General features: G+C 39.6%; 1 protein-coding gene across 12 annotated transcripts in view; it reads left to right on the top strand.

Annotated features, from left to right (window-relative positions):
* The window catches only part of FGD4 (FYVE, RhoGEF and PH domain containing 4), a 110,029-nt gene that overhangs the window by 62,341 nt on the left and 25,123 nt on the right, over positions 1–22,565 (top strand). For all 12 annotated transcript variants that reach the window (XM_035344607.1, XM_035344673.1, XM_035344612.1 and 9 more), the window contains 3 exons: positions 4,389–4,553; positions 12,364–12,544; positions 15,365–15,851. In XM_035344607.1, the coding sequence (XP_035200498.1) occupies positions 4,389–4,553; positions 12,364–12,544; positions 15,365–15,851 (833 nt within the window). The remainder of the gene's footprint in view (positions 1–4,388; positions 4,554–12,363; positions 12,545–15,364; positions 15,852–22,565) is intronic.

Below are 22,565 nucleotides of genomic sequence, written 5' to 3'. Positions count from 1 at the left end.
TATTAGCTGAACCTCCATGTGTGTCTGGGGGCAAGCAGGTAGGGAGAAGCTTTGCATTGATGTTATGTGAAAAGATCTAGCAATATTAAATCAAAATCACAATCATTATTCTTGGGACTTAATGCACTGGGTGTGTATATATAGTTATGAAATACTCAGAGAAGTAAAGCTGGTTTTGAGATTTTTGCCTCCTGCCAGTCCCAGGAGAGTGACCCTTTCCCCATAGGCTTTGGTTAAATCTGGAAATGCTGCATTTCGTACATTCAGAATGTACAATCAAGAGTAAGATCACAATGGCAGTAAAAATTAGAGGGTGCTGGAGCAGTACGGATGCAGGGCTAAAAGTGAGTATCACAGAAAATGGTGTTGAGATTGTTTTCTGGATGCTCGTGAAACTTCTGATGGAAGACCAATGAAATACTGAAACATTACTTTAACCTTTTGTAAATAACACACAAGCATTTTTTTTGTGTGTGTTACTGGCATTACAAGCTGTTTGATGGTCTAAAATGTTAACGGCTTCAAGTTATTTTTAATTCAAACACTCTGATAAAATAGATAATGCATCTCCTAGCTTCAAACATCTTCTAATTTTCTTGCAGATGATAAGCAAAACAACTAAGCACTTATCAAACTTAAAATGTTTGTTTTTCTTTTCTGTTAGTTATTACTCTTCTTTCTCATTTGCATTCTTGCCTGCCTCCATTTTAATTTTCCAAGATCATTCCCTTCCGTTCCCTTCTCTTCAGTGTATTTAATCATCCCCAATTATAACAGGCTGTGTTAGTCATGTACTAGTGAATACGGTAACTGGCAAGTGGTATTTTGCTCATTGCATGTCTGAGTTCAGTTAAAATCTCTCGGTTATTATAATACATAAAATTGCAGGAATACACAGGTGTTTCTTTAATCAGATTAAAATCAATCAGAATGGGGATCTGTTTCAGCCCAGTAGAAGCTGCCATTTTTTTTTTTGCAGCATCTGGCTTTTAGCATATATAATAAAAAATTAAGTTGTACTTACTGAGCACTGATTGTATTTCTAAAAGGTAGACTGCTTGCTTAAATGGGCAGAATTGAGCAGAATTGCTTGTGGAGCAAACATTTGGTATTTTTGTACGTGCTGAAAATGATTTGTTTGGGGTTTTTCTTAAAATACACTTGCGAGTCTTTGTTACTAGACAGAAATACAGCAATATTCACTACAGATTTGTGTCACTTTATTTATTTATTTATTGCCTACATCACCTGGAAGGTAGTATCTTTCACTGGCAAGAAACCAAGCCTTAGATTTCCAGGGATGTTAAAGTGTGCTTTTCATCCAGAGAATGTGACTACTCAGCTAGGTATAGAAGTATGGTGTGGCTAGATTTCATTTACCTTTTTCCATCCCAGCTTTACATATGAAGAAAGCTGAATGTATTTTGTTCATCCTGATGAACATGTGGCTTGGGGATGTGGAATGATTAACAGAATTACTTGTTTGAAATATGTCTTGAATATCTGTAGCGTGTCAATCTGCAGCAAATAAGTCTTCCAGACAGGATGAATCATTCATATGGCTTGTGCAGCAATAATGAATTTGAAGATGTTCTTCTTCCCTGCACTCGCCAAGCGTTGAATTGTTAGGAGTGTTAAGCCAGAGTACATTTTAGGTCAGAATGCCTCTTGGAGTTTTATATTTTATCAGCAGTTGCAGAAGATCCTGCTGCAAAGAAGCAACCTCTTCTGTTGCTTGTATTATAGCAGAGGAGCTTTGCAAAATGGCTTTTGTGCACTGAATGATTTAGACTGAAGGAAGGACTGCTGCAGCAGGGAGCTGCCTTGCCCCCTGTCATCCGTGTTCCTGCCTCTTCCCTTGTGCCAGCAGTGGTGCTGGAGTGGCCATGGGGTCACTGAACCCACCTGTCTAAAACATAATCCAGCTTTCAGTTGTTCCATTTCTGCTGCTCATCTCAATGCATGGTTTCACAATTGCTGGTGCTAGGCTAGGAGAAAGGAGTAGCCAGGAGGAGAAGCTGGAGTAGTTGCTGACAAGGAGGGAGAAGGAGTGGCAGGTGATGGAACTGCCCTGTTCAGCAGCAGCTCTGTTATCTGGGTGAGTGATAGTTTTAAACAGGAGAAAGCACATTGATGAAGTTGCATGTGTAAAACATGTTCCAATTCTGACCCTGGCAGTACCTTGTTTTCTCAGAGAATTCAAGTAATAAGGTACTATTTTGATGGCGATTTCCAGCCTTGGCCTGAACAGTTGGCAGTAGCAATGCCTCTCACTGATTTGCAGTTGCGGAGGTGGAAATCTTGAAGTGAGCTGTCAGATCTGCAGACAGACAGTTTTCAGAAAGCTCTAAGACATCATCACACTTTTCACCCTCACTGCAAAGTTGTAAGACTGATTTCTTATGTATGTTCAGTTGCCTACCTGATGTGTGGGATGTACTGATCCTGCCAGGAGTTACTCTTCCTTAAAACTGTTTGTAAGTTGGGGGTTTCCAAATTGAACTGCGAACAGTTGCAATATGGCATGGGTTTCTGTGGGAGAGGGAAATTCAGCCTGTCAGCTCCTTGATGGAGATGGGGAAGACTTGCTCATATAACCCCCATGCCATCCCCTGGGTATGTCCAAGAACTTTCAATGCTCCAGTCTACATAGGAGAGGTGGAAATGGCACTTAAGGTATATCCTGGTGTAATGAGAAATGGTCTGGGACAGAACTCCCACCGTAGTACAAGACAACTTTCTGTATATGGAGATACCCCAAGAAGCACAGCTGAAGAATTTCCTCCTAAGATCACAAATGTCTGGTGAGCCTTGTTAAATTATTAAATTGGCCTTGTTCTGGGACCAGCCACCTTTCCGTTCTTGGGGTAACTGAAGGAAGCAGAAGAGGGAATGGTGCTATTTCGCAGCCACGTGTGCCCTGCATGTGATATGATCCCAGTACCAGTGCTTTGGTTGGGTGGGTTGTTGGTGTCTTCATGGACCTTAGCAAGGCTCCATGTTTGTAGAAGCAGCTTCTTAGTGTAGGGCTATTGCAGTTTTTAAAAAGATAATAAGCTTCTAAGAAATAAATATTTGAAAATAGTGTAGCAATACACAAAGCGTTGAAGAGTCTTTATACAGTGTTAAGCAATAGCTGTGGAATCTCTTTCCACCACTGTTTCAAGAGTAGGTTTGGCTGTTGCTAAGAATGGCTTGATATAATGGATTTTGCCTCGGGATAGGAAGATGCATTATATCAGCTCTTCTAGGTTCTGCAGACCAGTTGTTTTTCAGAAGACAACAGAGGATTGCCTTAAGAAATGGTTGGCTGGGTTTTGGATTAGCTTTTTTGGAAACTAGCAAACAAAACCCCAATTGTACTGCATTTCTGGTAATACAAGCAAGCAGAGGTAAAATAAAGGGAAAAAAAAATGCAGTAAATATAAGTAATCAAACTCTACCCTAGTTATTTGGTGAAAATGAAAATAATTATGGCAATGCTGCAAAAAATGAGAAATGGATTTTCAGCCCTCCCCTTGCACCTCCCCCCAGAGGAAAAAAAAAAAAAAAAAAAAAAGTGGATTTTTTGAATCAGAGGTGGAAGAATATTGACTTAAGTGAGATTTCAAGGTCTGTCATGGTAGTATTTTAAGTCTTTGATTAGGTTTACAGAATGAATAACTTCCACACCCACAAAACAAAATGCATGGTTTAGGCTTAGACAAGTACCTTTCTAACACATGCTTTTACTACAGTTTCTATTGTTTAGATATGTTTTGCTTTATTTTTGCATCCAGCTTTCTTACAAATAGCCGCATATTGATTCTCTCAGTTAGAATGAAATCCATTGTGCTAGGACAAAATGCAATGGAAGTGTCAGCTGGCTTTGCTCTTTTTTTTTTTTTTTTTTTTTTTTTAATTTTTTTTAATATTTTTTTTGTCTACAAAAAAAAAAAAAAAAAAAAGACATTTAGCAAATTTTGGATGCTGCCTTCAATAATAAAAGAAATATTTTGAATGTATAGCATTTTGTGAACACTTTGGATACGCAAATAGAATGGCTTAACAAACATGCTGTTTTTTCAATAGTTCTGTTGAACAAGCACATTGACAGTTCAGATGGGAAGAAGTCAGAGATTGTAAGCTTTCTATAGGAGATACTAGGCTAGCTATGGTGGAAATATATGTATATTTAATACATGCAACTCTTCAATATTTAAGCAATGTAATAAATGTGAGTGAAAGGTAAAGCATATTTTTACAATAAGACACTCTTCAAAGTGAAGACAAGTATTCTAATTTTTCTCTGTGGAGAAGTGTTAGTGCTTAAAATGTGTTTGTAGTTGTTCTACTTTGCATTTAATCCTGTTTCTAACTCTTGTTTTTTGAACATATTTGTTTTTCAGGCAGCAGCATCTGTCCAAAGTCTTTAATATCGTCTAGATCTTGTCCAGTGAGTGCCACAACCAGGCTAGTTGAGCAGAATGCACGCAATGAAGCGGCTCAGGGATTAAATGGAAGTGTGCCAGTCAAACAGTCCCCACGTTCAGCTTCAAATCCAAAGCCACAAGGTAAATAGTATCAAATACTTCGGTTTGATAATTTGTTCTTCATCTTACTTTCAGAGAAATAGAGCTCCTTTAAAGAATTGTACTTCTTGGAGAGAAAATAATGGGGTAAAAGCTTGCTATGGAAATGCAAATATTCTGTAAATGCTTTGAATGTGTAGTTTCTGATGAAGTAATATTTTGCTGAGAAAGGTTCTCAGAAGAAAGATTAGACTACTAACACATTTTAAAAATGGTAGGTGGTTTTTGCTAGCATCTCAAGTATCTAGCAATTTGCTGTGCACTTACTGCCAGGCAGCAAGTGTGAAAGTCTTTCGGTGCCCAAGATGTGGTCAGTAGTTAGAGATGGAAAAACATATATAAGTCCCTTGTTAGTATTAAACTGATGTCAGGGCTTGTTTTTCATACGGATTACCATTTCTGAGCTGGAAGGTTGTGATACTATTTTTGAATGAGATGGAGTGTTTGTCTGGCTGACTTCACAGCAGGGAGGAAATTCAGGACCTTTGAGATTCCAGCTGAGCTCAGTTCAGGTAGGATTATGTGGAAAGAGATTGGAACTCAGTGCTTGCACCGTAAAAGCTGTACAGTATGTCCTGCAGAGTAGTAGATTGCTCTTCTTCCTGTCCATAAATAGCGTTTTCGATTTTAGAAGATGAAGAGGTTTCTAACCTACATGTTGAAATTACATATCTAAACCTCTAACCATTTTTTATGTGGTCTTCTCAGTAATGTTGATGATTCTGCTGAGGTTGATCATAACAGAGTCCCTATGTTCTGGAAATCTTGAATTCAAAGAGAACCTGAACTGATGTCTTTTAGGAGCAACTTATAGTAGGAACTTCATCTCAAAAGGAAAAAAAGTGTATTTTGAAGACTGATATCATGATCTTGCTCAGTGAATTGGATTCTGAGACACAGCTGATATGACAGAAGCTAGAGTCACTTACAGAAAACTAGATCACATCTAAACCATGAATAGAAAATAGAATCATGTAGACTCATCACGTTGTGGATTTAACAATCTGTGTATCAGTCCATGGGTAAATGTATCTTGAAGAATTTTGCAGTAGTCCTAAATTTATCTTAAGGAGGGAAGAAGTTTTTAAAAGGCTTTGTTTACTTAGGGTGAAGGAGAGCAACATCTATTTTTTTTTAATGTTGTTTGTTGTTATATAAGCTTTGATAAAACATTTTTAGTTTAGTGAACAATACTGGCAGTCATATGTAAACATTGCTTATCAGAGTAGTCTTTCTTCACCAGTTCCTAGGGCTCTGAAAAGCATTCTCCAAAGCGAAGTTAGCAAAAGACGACATGTTCTTCCCAAGAAAAATATTTTAGAAGAGAAATGGGCAATGAATAAAAAGATTTAAGCGTTTCAAAAGCAAAAGACAGCTCACTTCATATAAATTTTAGCTGTTAGATAGATTAGGCATTGGATATTATTGAACCTCATTCATTCAAGTTGTTACACAGCTGTTGCTGTTCTTTTGTAGCCATGACTTCTGTGTTTATGCCAAAAATTGCTTGCTCCAAAAAGGGGCATAGCCAGGACTAAAGTTGTAGTCTAAGAAATGCAGCTCTGGAGATTCTATACAATAATACTGTCATAAATGGTATTTTGTGAATGCTCTATCCATGGGCCTGTGTCTTTCTCTGTTCCTATTAAATGTGTGCTGCATATCAAAATTACAGAGCATTTTCTTGTGGCTTTTTTTACTTTAATTGAAGCAAAACAAAATAGAAAGTAGAATGAATGAGATCAGAATCTGGGAGGCCAAATTGTTTAAGCAAACTAAATTGATCTAGTTTATTAGTTTAAGTGCTACTGAGTTTTTTCGTTTGTTTGTTTGTTTTGAGCAGCTATTAATGTACAGGTATGGAGTCAAAAGTTTAGTTTTATAGTAGCAGGAAAGGTTTCTCCAAATTGTTGTTCTAGTCTTGCAATTACTAAATGTCCTTTTGTAATGAAAGGAAGTAAGATCACAGACCTGAATCGAAATGCCAATGTGTTTGGTTGCTGATGAATTAACTGTAAAATGACCTTCGTTTAACCTACAAAAATGTATACAATTAAAATGAGAGAGAGAAAGAACACCTTGAAGTTGGATTATAAGTGGGGTATGGGTATTTTTAATAAACTTAACTTTCATATAGAGGCAGAATGTCCAAAATCTTGTACTTGAAATGTATGAGCCATGGACTCTGAACCTGCTTTGCTTTGTACTTGGTCACTGAGCAGTAGTTTAAATTTTTGGAAACAGCTTTCTTAGGGCAGTTAGAGCAAGTGAATACTTTTCTGCACAGAATCCAATATAAAATTCTTTCAAATTAATTTTTTTTTCCTGGCATTTCAAGGAGAAAAAGTAGCTATCTGATATACTGATAGTAGGAAAAAAAATGGCAATTTTTGTTCCCCATTAATTCCTTCCATCAATAATTTAGCAATTCATATATCTGAGTTCTGTGCTAAATAGAAGTTGATTTGTGAAAGTCTGAAAATTTGGAATGAAAGCAGAAGGTGACTGAAGGCCAGTTAGGGAGTTAAGTGAGGAATCCTTAACTGCAGAGAAAAGCAGTCACAGTGTGTACCAGCTGTGAAACACGGTGCTTTGCCTTTGCGTCAGCGTGGTGCATTCTCTGATAAAGGGGTCAATCCAGACTGGAGGTAGTCACTGGAAATAGCAAAATACTCTGAGTTCTGGGGTAAATGTGATGTGCAAGAAATGAAGCAAATTGTTAGAAAACTCGACATTTGCTCTTACCTACAAATACTTGGGCAGTGATCTGGACCTAGCAATAGCAGACTGCATGTGGAGTCACGTGAACAAATTGATGCATTTTTCTAGGTTCTTCTATTCCCTGCTTTTGAAACCTCTTTTATAAGCTTTATATGATGCCCAATTAGGAAGTATTGGACACTAAAACTGTTGTCTCTAGCAGCCAGTATTATTGTAGGAAGGAAAATCTGTTAAGTGTCAACGCTTCCTCAAAGCAATGAAGGATCTTGTCAGTTGAGGGCTGCACATCAGTTGTTCATTTAGATTTTTCTAATGAGCACTTCGGAGTACTTGTGAATCTCCTGCTGATGCCAAAGAGGCATCTTTGTTAGGATTGGAGATGATGTGCTGCTCCAGAAGATGGCCTGATGTGTGCTATTACGAAATGGTATGGACACAAACATTCAACACTTGGTCAGCTGAAGTGCATTTACTGTGTCATGACAATCCTGCTCTCCTTTCTCTGCTAATTATAAATTAGTCCATGGTTTTGAAGGTGGCCTGGGCCCAGAAAAGCTGAAAAAACTCTTAAAGGTGTGCAGTGTAGACTGTATTTTTCTGGCAAAGGAAACTTGTACAGTTAAAGGTGAACTGGACTGAAACTGAGGGCCAGCTAGACTTCTCCAAACTGTATGGTGCTTTAAGAAACCAAAACCTGTAGCAATGTCTCTTTCAGCAAACAAAACACTTATTTCCAAACCTAATCTTCAGAAAGGAGATAAATGAATAAAACACACTTGAGTGTTACTGGTTTTATTTCTTAATGTGTTTTTGAAAGACACTTGTTCTGAATGATATAAAAATGTGGAAATGTACATTCTAAAGAGGAGCTGACATTTTTCCTCCTCCTGCTGAGTCTAGGTTACTGGTTATTTTGCACTGTAAGGTTACTGGTTATCTTGCTAGGTTACTGGTTATCTTGCTACTGTAAGTCTATAGTATCTATGCAGCTGTGCTCGTTTGATCCTCGTGAAGGTGATGGAGCCTACAAAAAGACAATGAAGATGACTCAGCCAGGAGAACTGTAGTTGCTTACCACTAGGAACTGTTTTACGTTTGCACTGAATTAAAACGTGGCAGCATTTTTAACCAGCAGAACTGAAGTGCATAGAGAGGGAATAAACACGCTTTCTAAGAGAAGTGATAGACTTTGCTAATATGCCTTCTTGTCAGCAGAGGTTGTTGCAGCTATTGAGCCATTTGTAGGTGTCTCAAATTACCTCCCATCTCCTTATGCATGTACCGAGTCAACTAGGGACTACAATTTAAACACTGTTTGTATATTCTGGCTAGCACAATGCAGTAGCGGCTACCTGAGTATACTAACGGGTTTTCTTTAGGCAGAATATTCTGTTCATATCTCCTAATAAGCTCAAAATTCTACAGTGTAGAGACAAGAGTATTTATAGATTTGACAGAGCTCTGTATTATGCAGTATATTACAATAGGCCAGTCTTTTCTCATTTCTTTTAAGATCCTTGCTGTGTGAACTTTGAAAAATAATCTGATTAAAACAAAACACTTTAGAAGTACACTGAGGGAAGAATTAATGGAATTTGTTTTCTATAATTCCTGTTAATAAGGTTGACCTTACAGGGAGGTTTGCAGGGCATTTTATATTATTATGCTTTTCTTTTTATTGATCTTGTGACTGTCCTTTCCCCACTGCGCTATTTCTAAAAGTAATAGTAGCAACAGCAGCAACTGATTATGGGAAATGCTGTCTGTTAGATGATAATAGGAAATAAAGAAGAAAATAACTTGCACTGGGGATTTGGTATGTCTGTTTGGTTTGTGGTTCTCCTCTGAAGACGTCACAGGAATTTTTGATATACTGGTTTTGTCCAGTTTGACCAGAGATTCCTCAAGCTTACCCTACTGAAATATTACATTGGCATTTTTCTTTCCTTTTTTTCCTTAATAATAGCTACAAAAATGTGCAATCCCTTCACAGAATGTCCTAGATTTTGATTTTTGTCCCAGTGGATCCCCTACAAAAATAGCTTCCAACTAATTCTTTCTGCTTTATTTAGTAGGCACTAATTCCCTCAAGTTTAGTAGCTTTAATATATCCTTGTGAGGATATTAACTTATTATGAGATGTACAAAAGAATTCATGTACGAGTCCATTAAGTAAGAAAATTCACAGGACTGCGGGCTCTACACAATGAGTTGCAAGAAGCCTTTCTATAAAAAAAAAAAAAAAAAAAAAAAAAAAAAAAAAAAAAAAAAACTCATGCTGGTCAGTAAACCCATCCAACATCCTCTTTCCCTTTCGTCTCCTACCCTGGGGAAATGGCAATGCCCACGCTCAATTATGTGGCCTGCTTTTTTCCCAGCCCACTTGTCTCGCATTTTTCAGCTGTCTCATTGCCTTTGTCAGCGCAGTAACCTATTCAGGGCTTTGACAATTATGTGATGCTCGTTGGCCTAATTCTGCCATGCATTCTCAGAGCTCCCTGGGAAGATGGAGCGTAGGAGAAACTGTTTCACAGCACTGCAGCTGTGGGTGAGCAAACGTACACAGCCCTGTAAGACAGGCTTCAGTTAGCACACATACTCAAGCACTTACACAATTTTATATTCTGATTGGCTCAGGATTGTGTTGTAACTATTTGAAAATTACAATATTTTCAGTTGTCCTTGCTGTACTGCACCCTTTCCCAAACTTCCTTTTTTGCTTGTTTTATCAAATAGGAACAAAGCTTAAAAGAACCAAAGGTACACACATACACATTAAATAAACTGATCTAAAAGGATTTCCTTTCTTCTCCCTCTATTTCATTTGTCCCCAGTTGTAGTTGATATGATTGAAGTCTTAAGCTTTTTGTGGTACTTTCATTTATTCACAGTGTCCTTCATGGTGCTTTTCAGACTGCAGATATCACTGCAATCTCTCTCAAGTACAACTTAGTTATTGGATGCATAGATAAGTGTTACCTCCTATACATTTAATCTAAGGTAGGAGGTGGAAAGTCATCCTAAATCAAGTGTCCCTTCAAATCTATCATATTCTGTGATAGTATATTTGCAAGAATTCACTACCACTTTCAAATGTTGGTTGGTGGGATTTAAGCTAATTGCTATGGCACACAGTTTTTTCAGGTTAAGTCAGGAAACTGTTCTAGAGCTAGTGATGTGACAAACATGGCTTTTTCACATCCATCTGTTGTGCACCCTGTAGCAGGGCTTATTTGTCTGTTGTGTAAGTTGTGTGTGATTGCCGATGCACATTCTTACCTACTTTCCCTTGTGCATGCTCCCTGGCAAGTCCCATGTACCCTGGGGAGCCAGGCTTTGTGGCACACCTTCATGCAGCTCCTGCAGAGTAGCAGTTGAGCCCAAGGAGTGTTTGCTCCACAGGCGGTGACTTGTCTTCTAGTCACTGCCATATTAAACATTGGCTGATCATTAACTATCTAGTAAGAGCTTATCGTAGGGATGTGGGAAAAAATTAGAAAAATGCAAAATATTTTTGTGGAGCCATATTTTCAGCAGTAAAAATAGGCAAAGGTTCACTAACTGAGGCAAGCTTGAAGCTGTAGATGAATCTCTTTTGCACTGACAATTATCTTTGAAGTAATGAGGAAGAAGGTAAAGAATGAGAGCATTGATTGTTAGGGGCAGCAGTTTAAATCTCTCTTGGGAAAAGATTCTTAAGTTCCACAACATGCCTATATCCTATGGTTAATTCCTTTTCAGGATAAAATCTATATTTATAGAGGCAGCATATGTGTTTAATGCAGAACATCAAAAAGGAGAAGGAAAAAAAAAAGGGGGGGGGGTGGGGGCAGGGGCAGCTTTTTAGCTTGGCAAGTAATATGTGGAAAAAACCTCCAAGATCATCTGGTCCAACCATCCCGCATCCACTGCTATCACCCACTAACCCATGTCCCCAAGCACCATGTCCAACTTTTCCTTGAACACCCCCAGGGACGGTGACTCCACCACCTCCCTGTGCAACCCGTCCTAATGCCTGACAACTCTTTCTGAGAAGAAATGTCTCCTCATTTCCAACCTGAACCTCCCCTGGCACAACTTGAGGCTGTTCCCTCTAGTCTTATCACTAATAACCTGTGAGAAGTGGCTGATCCCTAGCTTCCCACACCTTCCTTTTAGGCAGTTGTAGAGAGCAATGAGGTCTCCCCTGAGCCTCCTCTTCTCCAGACCAAACAACCCCAGTTCCCTCAGCCGCTCCTCACAGGACTTGTGCTCCAGGCCCTTCACCAGCTTCGTAGCCTTTCTCTGGACACGCTCCAGGGCCTCAATGTCCTTGTACTGAGTGGCCCAAAGCTGAACACAGTACTCGAAGTGTGGCCTCACCAGAGCAGAGGGACAGTGACTTCCCTGGTCCTGCTGGCTACACTATTCCTGATAGGAGCCAGGCTGCCATCGGCCTTCTTGGCCACCTGGGCACACTGCTGGCTCATGTTCAGGCAAGCATTGACTACCCCTTCTCCCCACCCCCCAGATCCCTTTCTTCTGTACAGCTTTTGAGCCACTCCACCCCAAGCCTGTAGCATTGCGTGGGGTTGTTGTGACCAAAGCACAGGACCCAGAAATTAGCCATACTGAACCTCATCCCATTGGCCTCTGTCCATTGATCAAACCTGTCAAGGTCCCTCTGCAGGGCCTTCCTACCCTCTGGCAGATTGACAGTTCCCCCCAACTTGGTGTCATCTGCAAACTTACTAATGGTGCACTCAATTCCCTCATCCAAATCATCAATAAAGATATTAAAGAGGATGAGCCCCAAGACTGAACCCGTGGGAATGCCACTCATGACTTCTGTCAGCTAAGTCCACATGCCACCACTCTCTGGGCCTGGCCAAAATGTAACAAGATGTCTGATACCACACAGCACATAAGTGTATGAAGTTCCTGTATTCATAAAACAACTTGAAGGTTAAGTAAATCAAAGAGACTCTCTTCTTAATTACTGTGATAAGATCTTATGCAAAAGATCTCATGTATTCTGGAAATTCAAAGAAACAACTCCTGAGTGATTGATCACTGTTACTGTTGTTTGCAGTGCCTCCAAAGCCAATTCATCTGCAGAAGGTATCACCTGTTACATACCAAACCCCTAGGCATAAAGCTTTATCAAGTCAGAAGCCAAGAATGGAGGAAGATACAACTACCCCTGTTCCTAGCGTCACAAAAGAAAAGTCCAGTAAAGTGTCAGATCTCATCCATCGTTTTGAAGGAGGCAGGTATGTGGTATAATTTTAATTCTTTTGTAGTTCTGTCATATGTGGTTTAACATTCAAGTAACATGTAAATAATGTTGACAGCATGGTGGTGCTCAAAACGATCCCTGCCAGAGGAGCTGATGGCAAAACTGCATGCTTTGAAATGGTGCAAACCAATTGTATATGTGGTCTGTACAGGTTTGTGCTTCTTCATGAGGCCCTAGTCTTAATTTTTCTTTAAAGTGAGCAGACACCCACCCACCCACCCACCCCCTGTTAGCATTTTAAAAAACATCCTGAAAAATACAATGATTTGAAACAAGTGCTGGTTTAAGTATGAAACTTTGGAGCAAATCCTAAATCATCTTGTTCTCACGGGGAAAAAAAATCACTTTTATAAATGAATAGAAAAATTGAAAATCCTGATTTTCCTTTTCCTTCCTGACTTAACCTCTTCAGATCATTCATGTGGAGAGCAAACAGTTTGGTGGATGCATGCTATATGAGTTACTTGTATAAATATGGCATGCATCCACTAAACTGCTTTGTAGTACTTGGTGGTTTTACTGGAATATCTTGATGTTCCTTAGTTTTTATACTGTATTTCACAGGAAACACTTGGAACTTTGAAAAACAAGAGCTAGAGAGAGCTCTACATTCACAGAGTAGTTCTATCTGTGTGTCCTGTAATTGGATGCATATGAGAAACATTATAAGCTCTGAAACAGAAGTTCCAAATATATCTACTCTGTACAAAGTGACTTTCCAGCAATCCCATGACAGGGGAACAGTTCAGGAAATGGTCCAGCGACAGTGGAGTGTTACAAGTTTGGGATTGCTTTCTTCTGTTTCCTCAGGATATGGATGTTTTGAAGGAGTGGCCCCTAGAGGGCTGAATGCATGATGTACAACAGATCATGTTGTAAGGAGCCGGAGCATTAAAATTTTCATTGAAAGTATGCCTCCTCAAGATGGGGGAAATTTAATCCTTTATGCAGAAGCAGCTGAGCATTGCAAAAGGAGGTTTGTTTAGTGGAACAGAAAACATTTTAGAGCTTTGTCTGCAAGAAACTTCCATCATTAGCCACAGGCTTAATGGTGCTGCTGTCAGCTTTTTTTTTTTTTTTTTTTTTTTTTTTTCCCGAAATAGAACTTCTTCAGTTCAATGTGCCCTCATGCCAATGAGCTGTATGTTTGTTTTTGCTAGCCATGCCTGCTGGATTGTACAGAAATTCTTTCAATATTATGCAAATAAAGGAATCTATGAAGAAAGCACTGAAAACTTTCTTTTTTTGTGGACTTTACAGGCATTTTGTTTTGGGGAGAAGTTGAGTAGCTTTTGTCTACATTATTCTTAACAAAATTAGCGTACACCCAATAAATCTCTCCAGTGATAACCTCTCTTCAAATCTCTGATCTCTGCTGATGAAAAACTTTCCTAATTAGCATGCTTAATTGTGGAATGCCCTGCTGTGGCTGGGGAAGGAGTGCACGTTTTGAAAACGTGCTCAGCTCAGAGAATGTGTCTTCCATGAAGGTCAACTTCACTTGTAATTATTGGTCTTCAAATGACTGGGTAGCATGTTCATGAGTGACAAACTGATTGTCGATTATGATAACGTATTTTCATTAGTCTGTGCAGTTCATAAACATACAGGCATGGGAGAAAGTTAATTAAGCCACTTTACTGTACGCATGCAATGGAAAAATTTCAATGAATTATAGCTAAGTTTCTCAGCATTTTGGGAGTGCTTTTTTTTTTAAAAAAAAAAAAAAAATTTTTGCACAACTAAATGAGAAATGATTTAGTTCTTTTGTTATATGATGGAAGAAAATGAAGCTAGTGTAAGATATTTTTCGAGCTACTCGTACAGAAGTTCATAATATACTTATAGTATTTGTATAAACTGTCTTATAAATAAGGAGTAAACATAGAGTTTATAACCAGTCATCATCTTTCTGGAAGATTAATAGTCCATTCTAGGAGCAATATGTTAGAGAGCAGTCATGTTATTTCTTCAGGTTGAATATAGTTTGATAAATGTACTTAAAATCAAAGTGCGTAATTTTATTTTGTTTCCAGTGATTTTTTCCTTTCCCCTTTTCCTTAATTAAGCCAAACCTTTTTACAGAATGGGCTAACCTTTTTATTAGCCTAAAATGAAAAATATGAAAAATCTAACAGAGAGATAGTGAAAAGTATGAAAAAGCGTTAAGATATGTTCAAAACTGAGCTAAAATATGCAGGGAAAAGAACTTTAAAAGAGGTGCAGTACTAAATAAGGAAACTGGAAGAAGAAATGGGATAGGAACTTACAGATCTGCTTGCAATATGCCGAATTAATGAAAGGGATGCTAAATGTTCTTGGATGTTTTTTGTGCATTCTTAAAAAGTAATTAGAGAACAGGCTCTCTGTTTCTTTAGGAATTGAACTGGTAGTTGGGAGACCAAGATTCTTTCCCTTTTTCTGCCAGTAATCTAGGACACTTGGGGCAGGCTGCATCCTGTATCAGCGCCTCGGTTTCCTTATCTGTTGCATGTAGCTAATGATACTGCCTTCCATTTTAAAAACAGAGATACAAGAGAGATGAGGATGTAGTCAATCAATATAGACTCAAGGTTTTCACTAAGAGATGCATGTTGTGCTTTAATGGAAAAATGCTATTCAAGTCTTGGTGGTGTGAACTTCCTAATATTAATATAGGAAGAAATGATTTGGAGGAACTGTTTATGTGGTCTAACTGTCCTACTTCCCTTAATAGTTGTTTAATTATTTTTTTCTTTTATAATGTCATGTTTAACTTTCCTCTCATCTATGTTTTGCTTGTCTGGTGTCATAGCCCATTCAGTCCTAGTGATTTGAAGAAAGATTCCTCTGTTCTCAACATCTCTAAATCTCAAGGAAGATATGGATCAACACCATCACCTCAGCCAAAATTCCCCTCCCAACAACTGCTACAAAAACAGGGAAACAGTAATACCAACAAAACTCAGGTTGCACAGACACACACAGCCAATGGAGTACTAGCACAAGACCAGATGGAACATGAGGACAGGAGGATACCTGACTATGTCTCTGCTGTGTCCACCCCAGTTCCAGATAATTCAATCAACAGCAGCTTAATAAATGGCGAAAGAGTAAGTACGTCCAGAGAGTCATTAGAAACTACAACTGCCTGTGAAGGACAGATACTTAACAGCTGCTACAGGACTCCAAGCAGTGATACACTGCTCCCGTCTGACAATGAAACTCTAGAAGTTAATACTAACATGGAGGAAGAACCAAATGAGGAAATAAGCAAACAAGATCAACCTATAGAAACAAAGGTAAAGAGAGAAGTTGTTTCTTTCTTGCGATATTGCTGCTCTGTGTATTTTCTATAGACTTCTATTTATAAAAGTAAGCTTCCTAGGTGTACTGAGTCTGGCTGGGATGTTAACCTTCCCTGCAGCAGCCCATACAGTGCTGTGCTCTGCACTTGTAGCTGGAACAGCAGTGGTGTCACACCAGTGTTGTGTCTGCTGCTGAGAAGTGCTGGCACAGCATCAGGACTCTCTCTAACCCTCCTACGGGGTGGGCAAAAAAGGGAGAAAGAAACATCACCAGGGCAGCAGACCTAAACCAACCAAAGGGATATTCCATAGCATATGATGTCACACTCAGCAATAAAAGGTGGAAAAAGGAGGAAGAGGGGAGGGGTGGGCTCTCATTGTGAGAACGTCTGTCCTCTCGAACACTGGCTACGTGCGTTGAGGCCCTGCTTCAAGGACGTGGTCAAGCATCGCTCATTTGTGGGAAGTAGAGAGTAATTTCTTTCCTCTGCAATTCCACATAGCCTTTACTTGTTTTGTTTTGTTATTCCCTTTCCCCCTCCCTCTTCCCCTTTTTCCCTTTCCCTTTTTTCCCCTTAGTTAAATTGTTTAATTAATAATATTTACTTAATATTTTTTTTTCCTTTAATTAAATTATCCTTATCTCAACCCGTGAGTTGTTCTTTCGTTTACTGCTTCCCTTCCTCATCTAAGGAGGAGGAGTGAGAGAGCGGTTGTGGTGTTCAGCTGCCTAGCATGGTAAAACCACCACATTAGGGCAGGTCAGAGAGCTGAAAATATTCTAGTTATCTTTCCTCTAAAAAAAATGAAAAATTATTACTGTTTCCTCATTATTAAAAAAAAAAAAAAAAAGTATTTAAAAATAATCAGCAAAATGTCTTAAACTACAAAAAGAGAGCTGAAAGTTGACTGTCCAGTGGCAATTGCTTCTGAAACAATCTATCAAAAAAAAATGTAATTTGGCAAAATTTTCTTGGTGTTGGTAATTTTATGTTAACCTGTAAAATGACACAAGTGCTAGAGCAGACGCTGTGCCACCAAAAGCATACCGATGTTTCAAATGTGTTCAAAGAGGTTAAAAGGGAGGGGGGCAGAGGGGAAAGGAAAATTTTGTTCTTACATTCCCTCTTCTTCCCATCTCGTCCCCTCAGGTTAGGTATCTGAGAGTTTGAAAGAAAAAAAAAAAAAAAAAGTGAAACTGAAATATAAGTACATGTTTAGCAATGACTGTGAGGAAGGAGTTAGTGGCATATACAAAATAAAATTTCATGTCTATTCAACTGAAGCAAAACAGGGCTTCAGGAAGAACTGGCAAATGGATCCTTAACTTAGATGTAGTTGTTAAAGCTGGAAAGGCAGTGACAGTCTGCTAGCTACCAGATAAACAAGAGATTCAGAGAATACTAAATATATGCTTTGTTAGCAAGAACTATAGAACATGATGAATTTGAGCTTCCTCATAAGGAAGGTTTTAAATTATTAAGGAAAGTAAGTGGGTGGAAGAAAATCTGTCTTAGAAAAATTAATTGCTGAGAAAATTTGTGAAATTTCCCCTTTTAAATGTTTGATTATGCAGTTTCCCTTCTTGTACAGAAGCGTTCATGGCCAGTGAGCATCATCAATAATTTCAGTCAATCTTTGCTCTGTGTGAGTCACAGCAGAGGGTCTGGGCTGGCTCCTTCTGAGCCGTGCTCTTCTCCACAGAACTAAAGGGGAGAGTGGCTAGCTGAATGTCCCGTTGTGTGTTGCTGAGTACTGCTAAAGCTGTTCTCCAGTTGTCATGTGTACACCTGCATCAGCCAACTACAAAATTCAGGGAGATTGTGGAACTGGAAATGCAGGACTACATAGCTTTGGACTGCTTATCAGTGTCTTCAAAGAATCATAGAATGATTTGGGTTTGAAGGAACCTTAAAGATGATCTAGTTCTGAACCTCTGCCGTGGACAGGGGTACCTCCCACCAGACCAGGCTGCCCAAAGCCCCATCCAACCTGGCCTTGAACAGTTCCAGGGATAGGGCAGCCACAGCTTCTCTGGGCAACCTGTTCCAGTGCCTCACCATCCTCATACTAAAGAATTTCTTCCTAATATCTAATCTAAACCTACCCTCTTTTAGTTTAAAACCATTACCCGTTGTCCTATCACTACAATTCCTGATAAAGTGTCCCTCCTTCTCTCTCTTCTGTATGCCTCCTTTAAGTACTGGAAGGCTGTTATAAGGTTCTGGAGCCTTCTCTCCTCCAGGCTGAACAACCCCATCTCTCAGCCTGTCTTCATAGGAGTGGTGCTCCAGATAATTCTCATGGCCCTCCTCTGGACTCACACCAACAGGTCCCTGTTTTTCCTATGCTGGAGGCCCCAGCCTACTCCAGGTGGGGTCTCAGATCAGCAGAGTAGATGGGGTGAATCACCTCTGTTGACCTGCTGGCCACACTTTTTTCAATGCAGTCCAGGAAACACTTGGCTTTCTGGGCTGCAAGCACACATCGCCATCTCGTATTCAGGTTTTCAGCCACTACCACCCCCAAGTCCTTCTCTGTAGGGCTGCTCTCAATGCAGCCATCCCCCAGCCTGTATTTGTGTTTGGGGTTGCCCTGACCCAAGTGGAGGACCTTGCACTTGGCCTTGTTGAGTTCTCAAGCCTGTCCAGATCCCTCTGGACAGCATTCCTGCCTTCTTTGGTGTAAGCTACACCACTCAGTTTGGTGTCATCCAGAAACTTTCTGAGGGCACACTCAACCCCACTATCCATGTTGCTGACAGATATGTTTGATAATACAGTCCCAGTACAGACCCCTGAGGGGCACCACTTATTGCTGGTCTCCACCTGGACGTCGAGCTGTTGACAGCAACTCTTTGAATGTGACCATCCAAACAATTCCTTACCCGCTGAGCTGTCCACTTGTCAAATCCTCACCTCTCTATTTTAGAGACAAGAATGTTGTGCGGGACAACATCAAATGCTTTGTACAACTTGAGGTGGATGATATCAGTAGCTCTTCCATTAACCATGCTGGCTGTCACCAGTCACCTGTCGATTTTCCATGTGCATTAGCATAGTATCCAGGAGTATCTGCTCCATGACCTTACACAACTACTTTGCTGTTTTCATTTACAAAACAGCAGCATCTCTCCAAGCCCTTGAATTAGGTTAACTAGGGATCCTGTATGTACCCGCTGAGGATAAATTCTGTATCTGGGAAAGATGGGACACAAATTTATGTGTATTACAGGATAAAATATCCAGGGTCAAGCCAAGAAGCTGGTAGTATGTGGGTTGGGTTTTTTGTTTGTTTGTTTTGTTTTTGTTTTTGTTTTGTTTGCTTGTTTGTTTGTTTTGTTTTGTTTGGGCAATTTGTTTTTGCTACTAATGATTAAAAATAATTTTAATGTAAATGTAAGCCTGATAGTGATTTGGGGTGCCTTTAACATGCCACACCTTTCCATATGTTTCTGTCTAATGATCGGTAATGCCTGCTTCCCTTCTTTGTGCCAATAAAGGGCTGAATGCTCCATGGGCAATGCTAAGCTGGAATCCAAGTTGTGCAGTAAGGTGCTGGCAGGATTTTTCAGGAAAAGGCAGAGATGGGAAGCACGTTGTCAAATCCAGGAAAGAACTGGGCAAATGGTTGGAGAAAATGTGATTGGGAGCAATCTCATTAAAGTGTCTTTTTTTCCTGCTGGGTGACCAACAAAAGTTATCTGGCCTATACTGACCAAGAGCCCAAGTGTGAGGCTGTTACTAGATATACCATTTGTTGATGTTGGAAGGGTAAAAAAACACACAGAACAAGCCCGTGCAGGATAACTCTTAAGACAGCATCAGTGGAGAACTGGATCTATAAAAACTGAATCTGATTACAACAGCACTTCCTGAGATACCAGTATGCTTGTGGTACAAGAACATCCTCTTTAATGATGTTAAGAAGCGTATCTACCATAGATTGATCTGAGGGCCATACTTCACAAAATAAAACGCTAATTTAGATTAGGGTAATGCAATCTATAGATTTAAATGAAATTGAGTTTGAAGTGGCTGCTGCCATGCCATCTGGAGTATAGGAGGGGAGGGTGCTGAGGAGCAAGAGAGGTCTGATAGAGCTCTAAGCTCTTACTGTGTCCAAGTAGGCGTTGGAAAGAAACAAGAGCATTTAGGCAGTTTGTAGATTTTACTAAGCACCCCAATTGTCAGTAAAAGATGTTAAAAACTGGGATGCAGTTGAGTTGAAGTAACACTTCACTGAGTAACAGCACCTTTCTGTTCTTTTTAATTAAGCAAGCATGAGTGTAGGTACAATTGAGTGAAAGCAAATAGGAGTAGATGCATGCAAGTCATAGACAAATTTTAAATTAAGCATCTGATACTTACTTTGGTAGCAGTGTGAAGTATCTTGTCTCCTGCATGCCATACTTCCTAATTCAGGGAAGGCTGGTGCAGCCGCACCTTAAGTACTATCTGCAGTATCAGACACCACAGTTTATAAGGACATAAAACTATTAGTGTGTGTCCAAAGGAGGACTATGAAGATGGTGAGGGGTCTGGAGGGCAAGATGTATGAGGAGCGGCTGAGGCCCCTTGGTTTGTTCAGCCCAGAGCAGAGCAGGCTGAGGGGAGGCCTCATGGTGGCCTGCAGCTCCCTCACGAGGGGAGCAGAGGGGCAGGCGCTGAGCTCTGCTCTCTGGGGACAGCGACAGGATCCGAGGGGACGGCATGGAGCTGGGACAGGGGAGGGTCAGGCTGGGGGTTAGGGAAAGATTCAAGAAGTTTTTGGACAACAGACGTATAGTCTGATTTTTTGGGTGGTCCTGTGTGGGGCCAAGAATTGGACTTGATGATCCTTATGGGTCACTTCCAACTTGTGATATTCTATGATTCTGTTAGTCCACTGCTAGAAAGGGTGAATTAAACCGGGGAATGGTACAAAACTGAAGCAGAAACTGGTTTTAGACCTGGAAGAGAAAGCTTATTTAGAAGTAATGGTGCTCTTACATTTTCCACCCCACCTCCTCATCACTGTAGGTCTGACTAAAATTCTTGCAGGTTCTGGAAAAGTTTAGGTGAAACTAACTAAATTTGGCAGTGATCTGAGACTTTTTCCCCAAATGAGCAGACCACAGTATGTATTATTTCTCTTATTTACTGTATTAGTCTGAAAGTCACAAACCAGAAATAACACAAGGAAAAAGACGATTGAAAGTTAAGTCTCCTGCCTTGCAGCAGAAGCACCTTCTGTCATAAAATTTGTTTTTTTCTAAAATGCGGAGGCTGAATAGTACAAGAACATCCCAATCAATTAGCTTCCTGAGTAACATCTTGTGAGAAATCTGCTACTGGAGTTAACTGCAGGCAAGAAGACAAATGCTTCTTTATTTGTTGTGAGATTTGGTAGGGAATATGGGGATATTGACTGCATGCATGCCATAGATGGAGAAGAATCCATTGCACATTTTTATTAAAGTATTTACTTGATAGCTCCTTTTAATGGCCGTGCTGGGGGCTCTGGTGTTTCAGATGCAAAACCAGGTGGAGGTCATATGTTTCTAAAGGTAAGGTGAAGGATTGATGTAAACAGGGTGAAACTTTTGTGCTATGTTAACTTTCCGCCAAGAAACATTTAACTGTTGCAATTCTTGAGTAAGAGAGAAAGTAAAATCCTGGTTCTACATTTTACGTTCTTTAGCAGCAGGAAATCATGAGCAAAGCTGTATATCTTTAGTACCCAATATAACTATGTGTAGATCCTCTTGAAGAATTGCCTTTTTAGGGTTAGTAGGATCTTTGCTGCTTATCTTGGTTGCTATGCAAGAAATTCACAGATCACTTTCATAATAAACTCTTGCACAGAGTTAATTTGTCAGAAGGTGGTGGTAATATTCAATAGCTCATGTAAAATATAGTGTTTAACTTGATTTCAGAAACTAACTCAAGAGATTAAATGAAATCTTAAATTCTCATGGAGATTTACATTTATTTTCCCAATACTCACAGAACAAAGCTTCAGATCAAGAACCAGCCATGACACAGATGGTTTTAGGAAAGGAAAAACCCACTCTGTTACTTTAGACCAAACTCAGCATTTATATCAAACAATCAATATCACACAATGTAGATTGAATGAGTTTTGCTTATATTTTACATCTCTAACCATATCTATGTTTCTCAATATATTACTGCAAAGCCTGTGGGGTAAGGGCTATGCTGAGATAGGAGTGAATCATACACTGCATCACTGTCATGTTGGTAGGTATAGTTTTCTTGATGGGAGATGGCACTTGGGAGATGGTATAAAGTCTTCTTTAAATTAGTGCAATCTGTGCAGGTTTTGCACAAGATGCAAACTGTTCATATCCTCAGCAGCATTTTTCATACCTCATCTAAATTTCAGAGTTCAATTTAGGTAGAAATTATTTGCTTTCGTAGAATGGTTTGGGTTGGAAGGGACCTTAAAGATCATCTAGCTCCAACCCCCCTGCCATGAGCAGGGACACCTTCCACTAGACCAGGTTGCTCAAAGCCTCATCCAGTGTCCTTGAACACTTCCAGGGATGGGGCATCCACAATTTTAATGTCTTATGCATCTGTAGTAATGCAGTAATTCTATGGATGTGCAACTTTGTACTAAAGAATAGGCAGCTAGAGATACAGGTTTGCAGTCCTGCCTGCGTGAACTTTTTCAGATGTTTGGATAGAATGGAAAGTATGGTTT

The sequence above is a fragment of the Oxyura jamaicensis genome, chromosome 1, assembly GCF_011077185.1.
Source record: "Oxyura jamaicensis isolate SHBP4307 breed ruddy duck chromosome 1, BPBGC_Ojam_1.0, whole genome shotgun sequence".
NCBI lineage: Eukaryota > Metazoa > Chordata > Aves > Anseriformes > Anatidae > Oxyura > Oxyura jamaicensis.
This window is presented reverse-complemented; position numbering and strand designations above follow the sequence as displayed.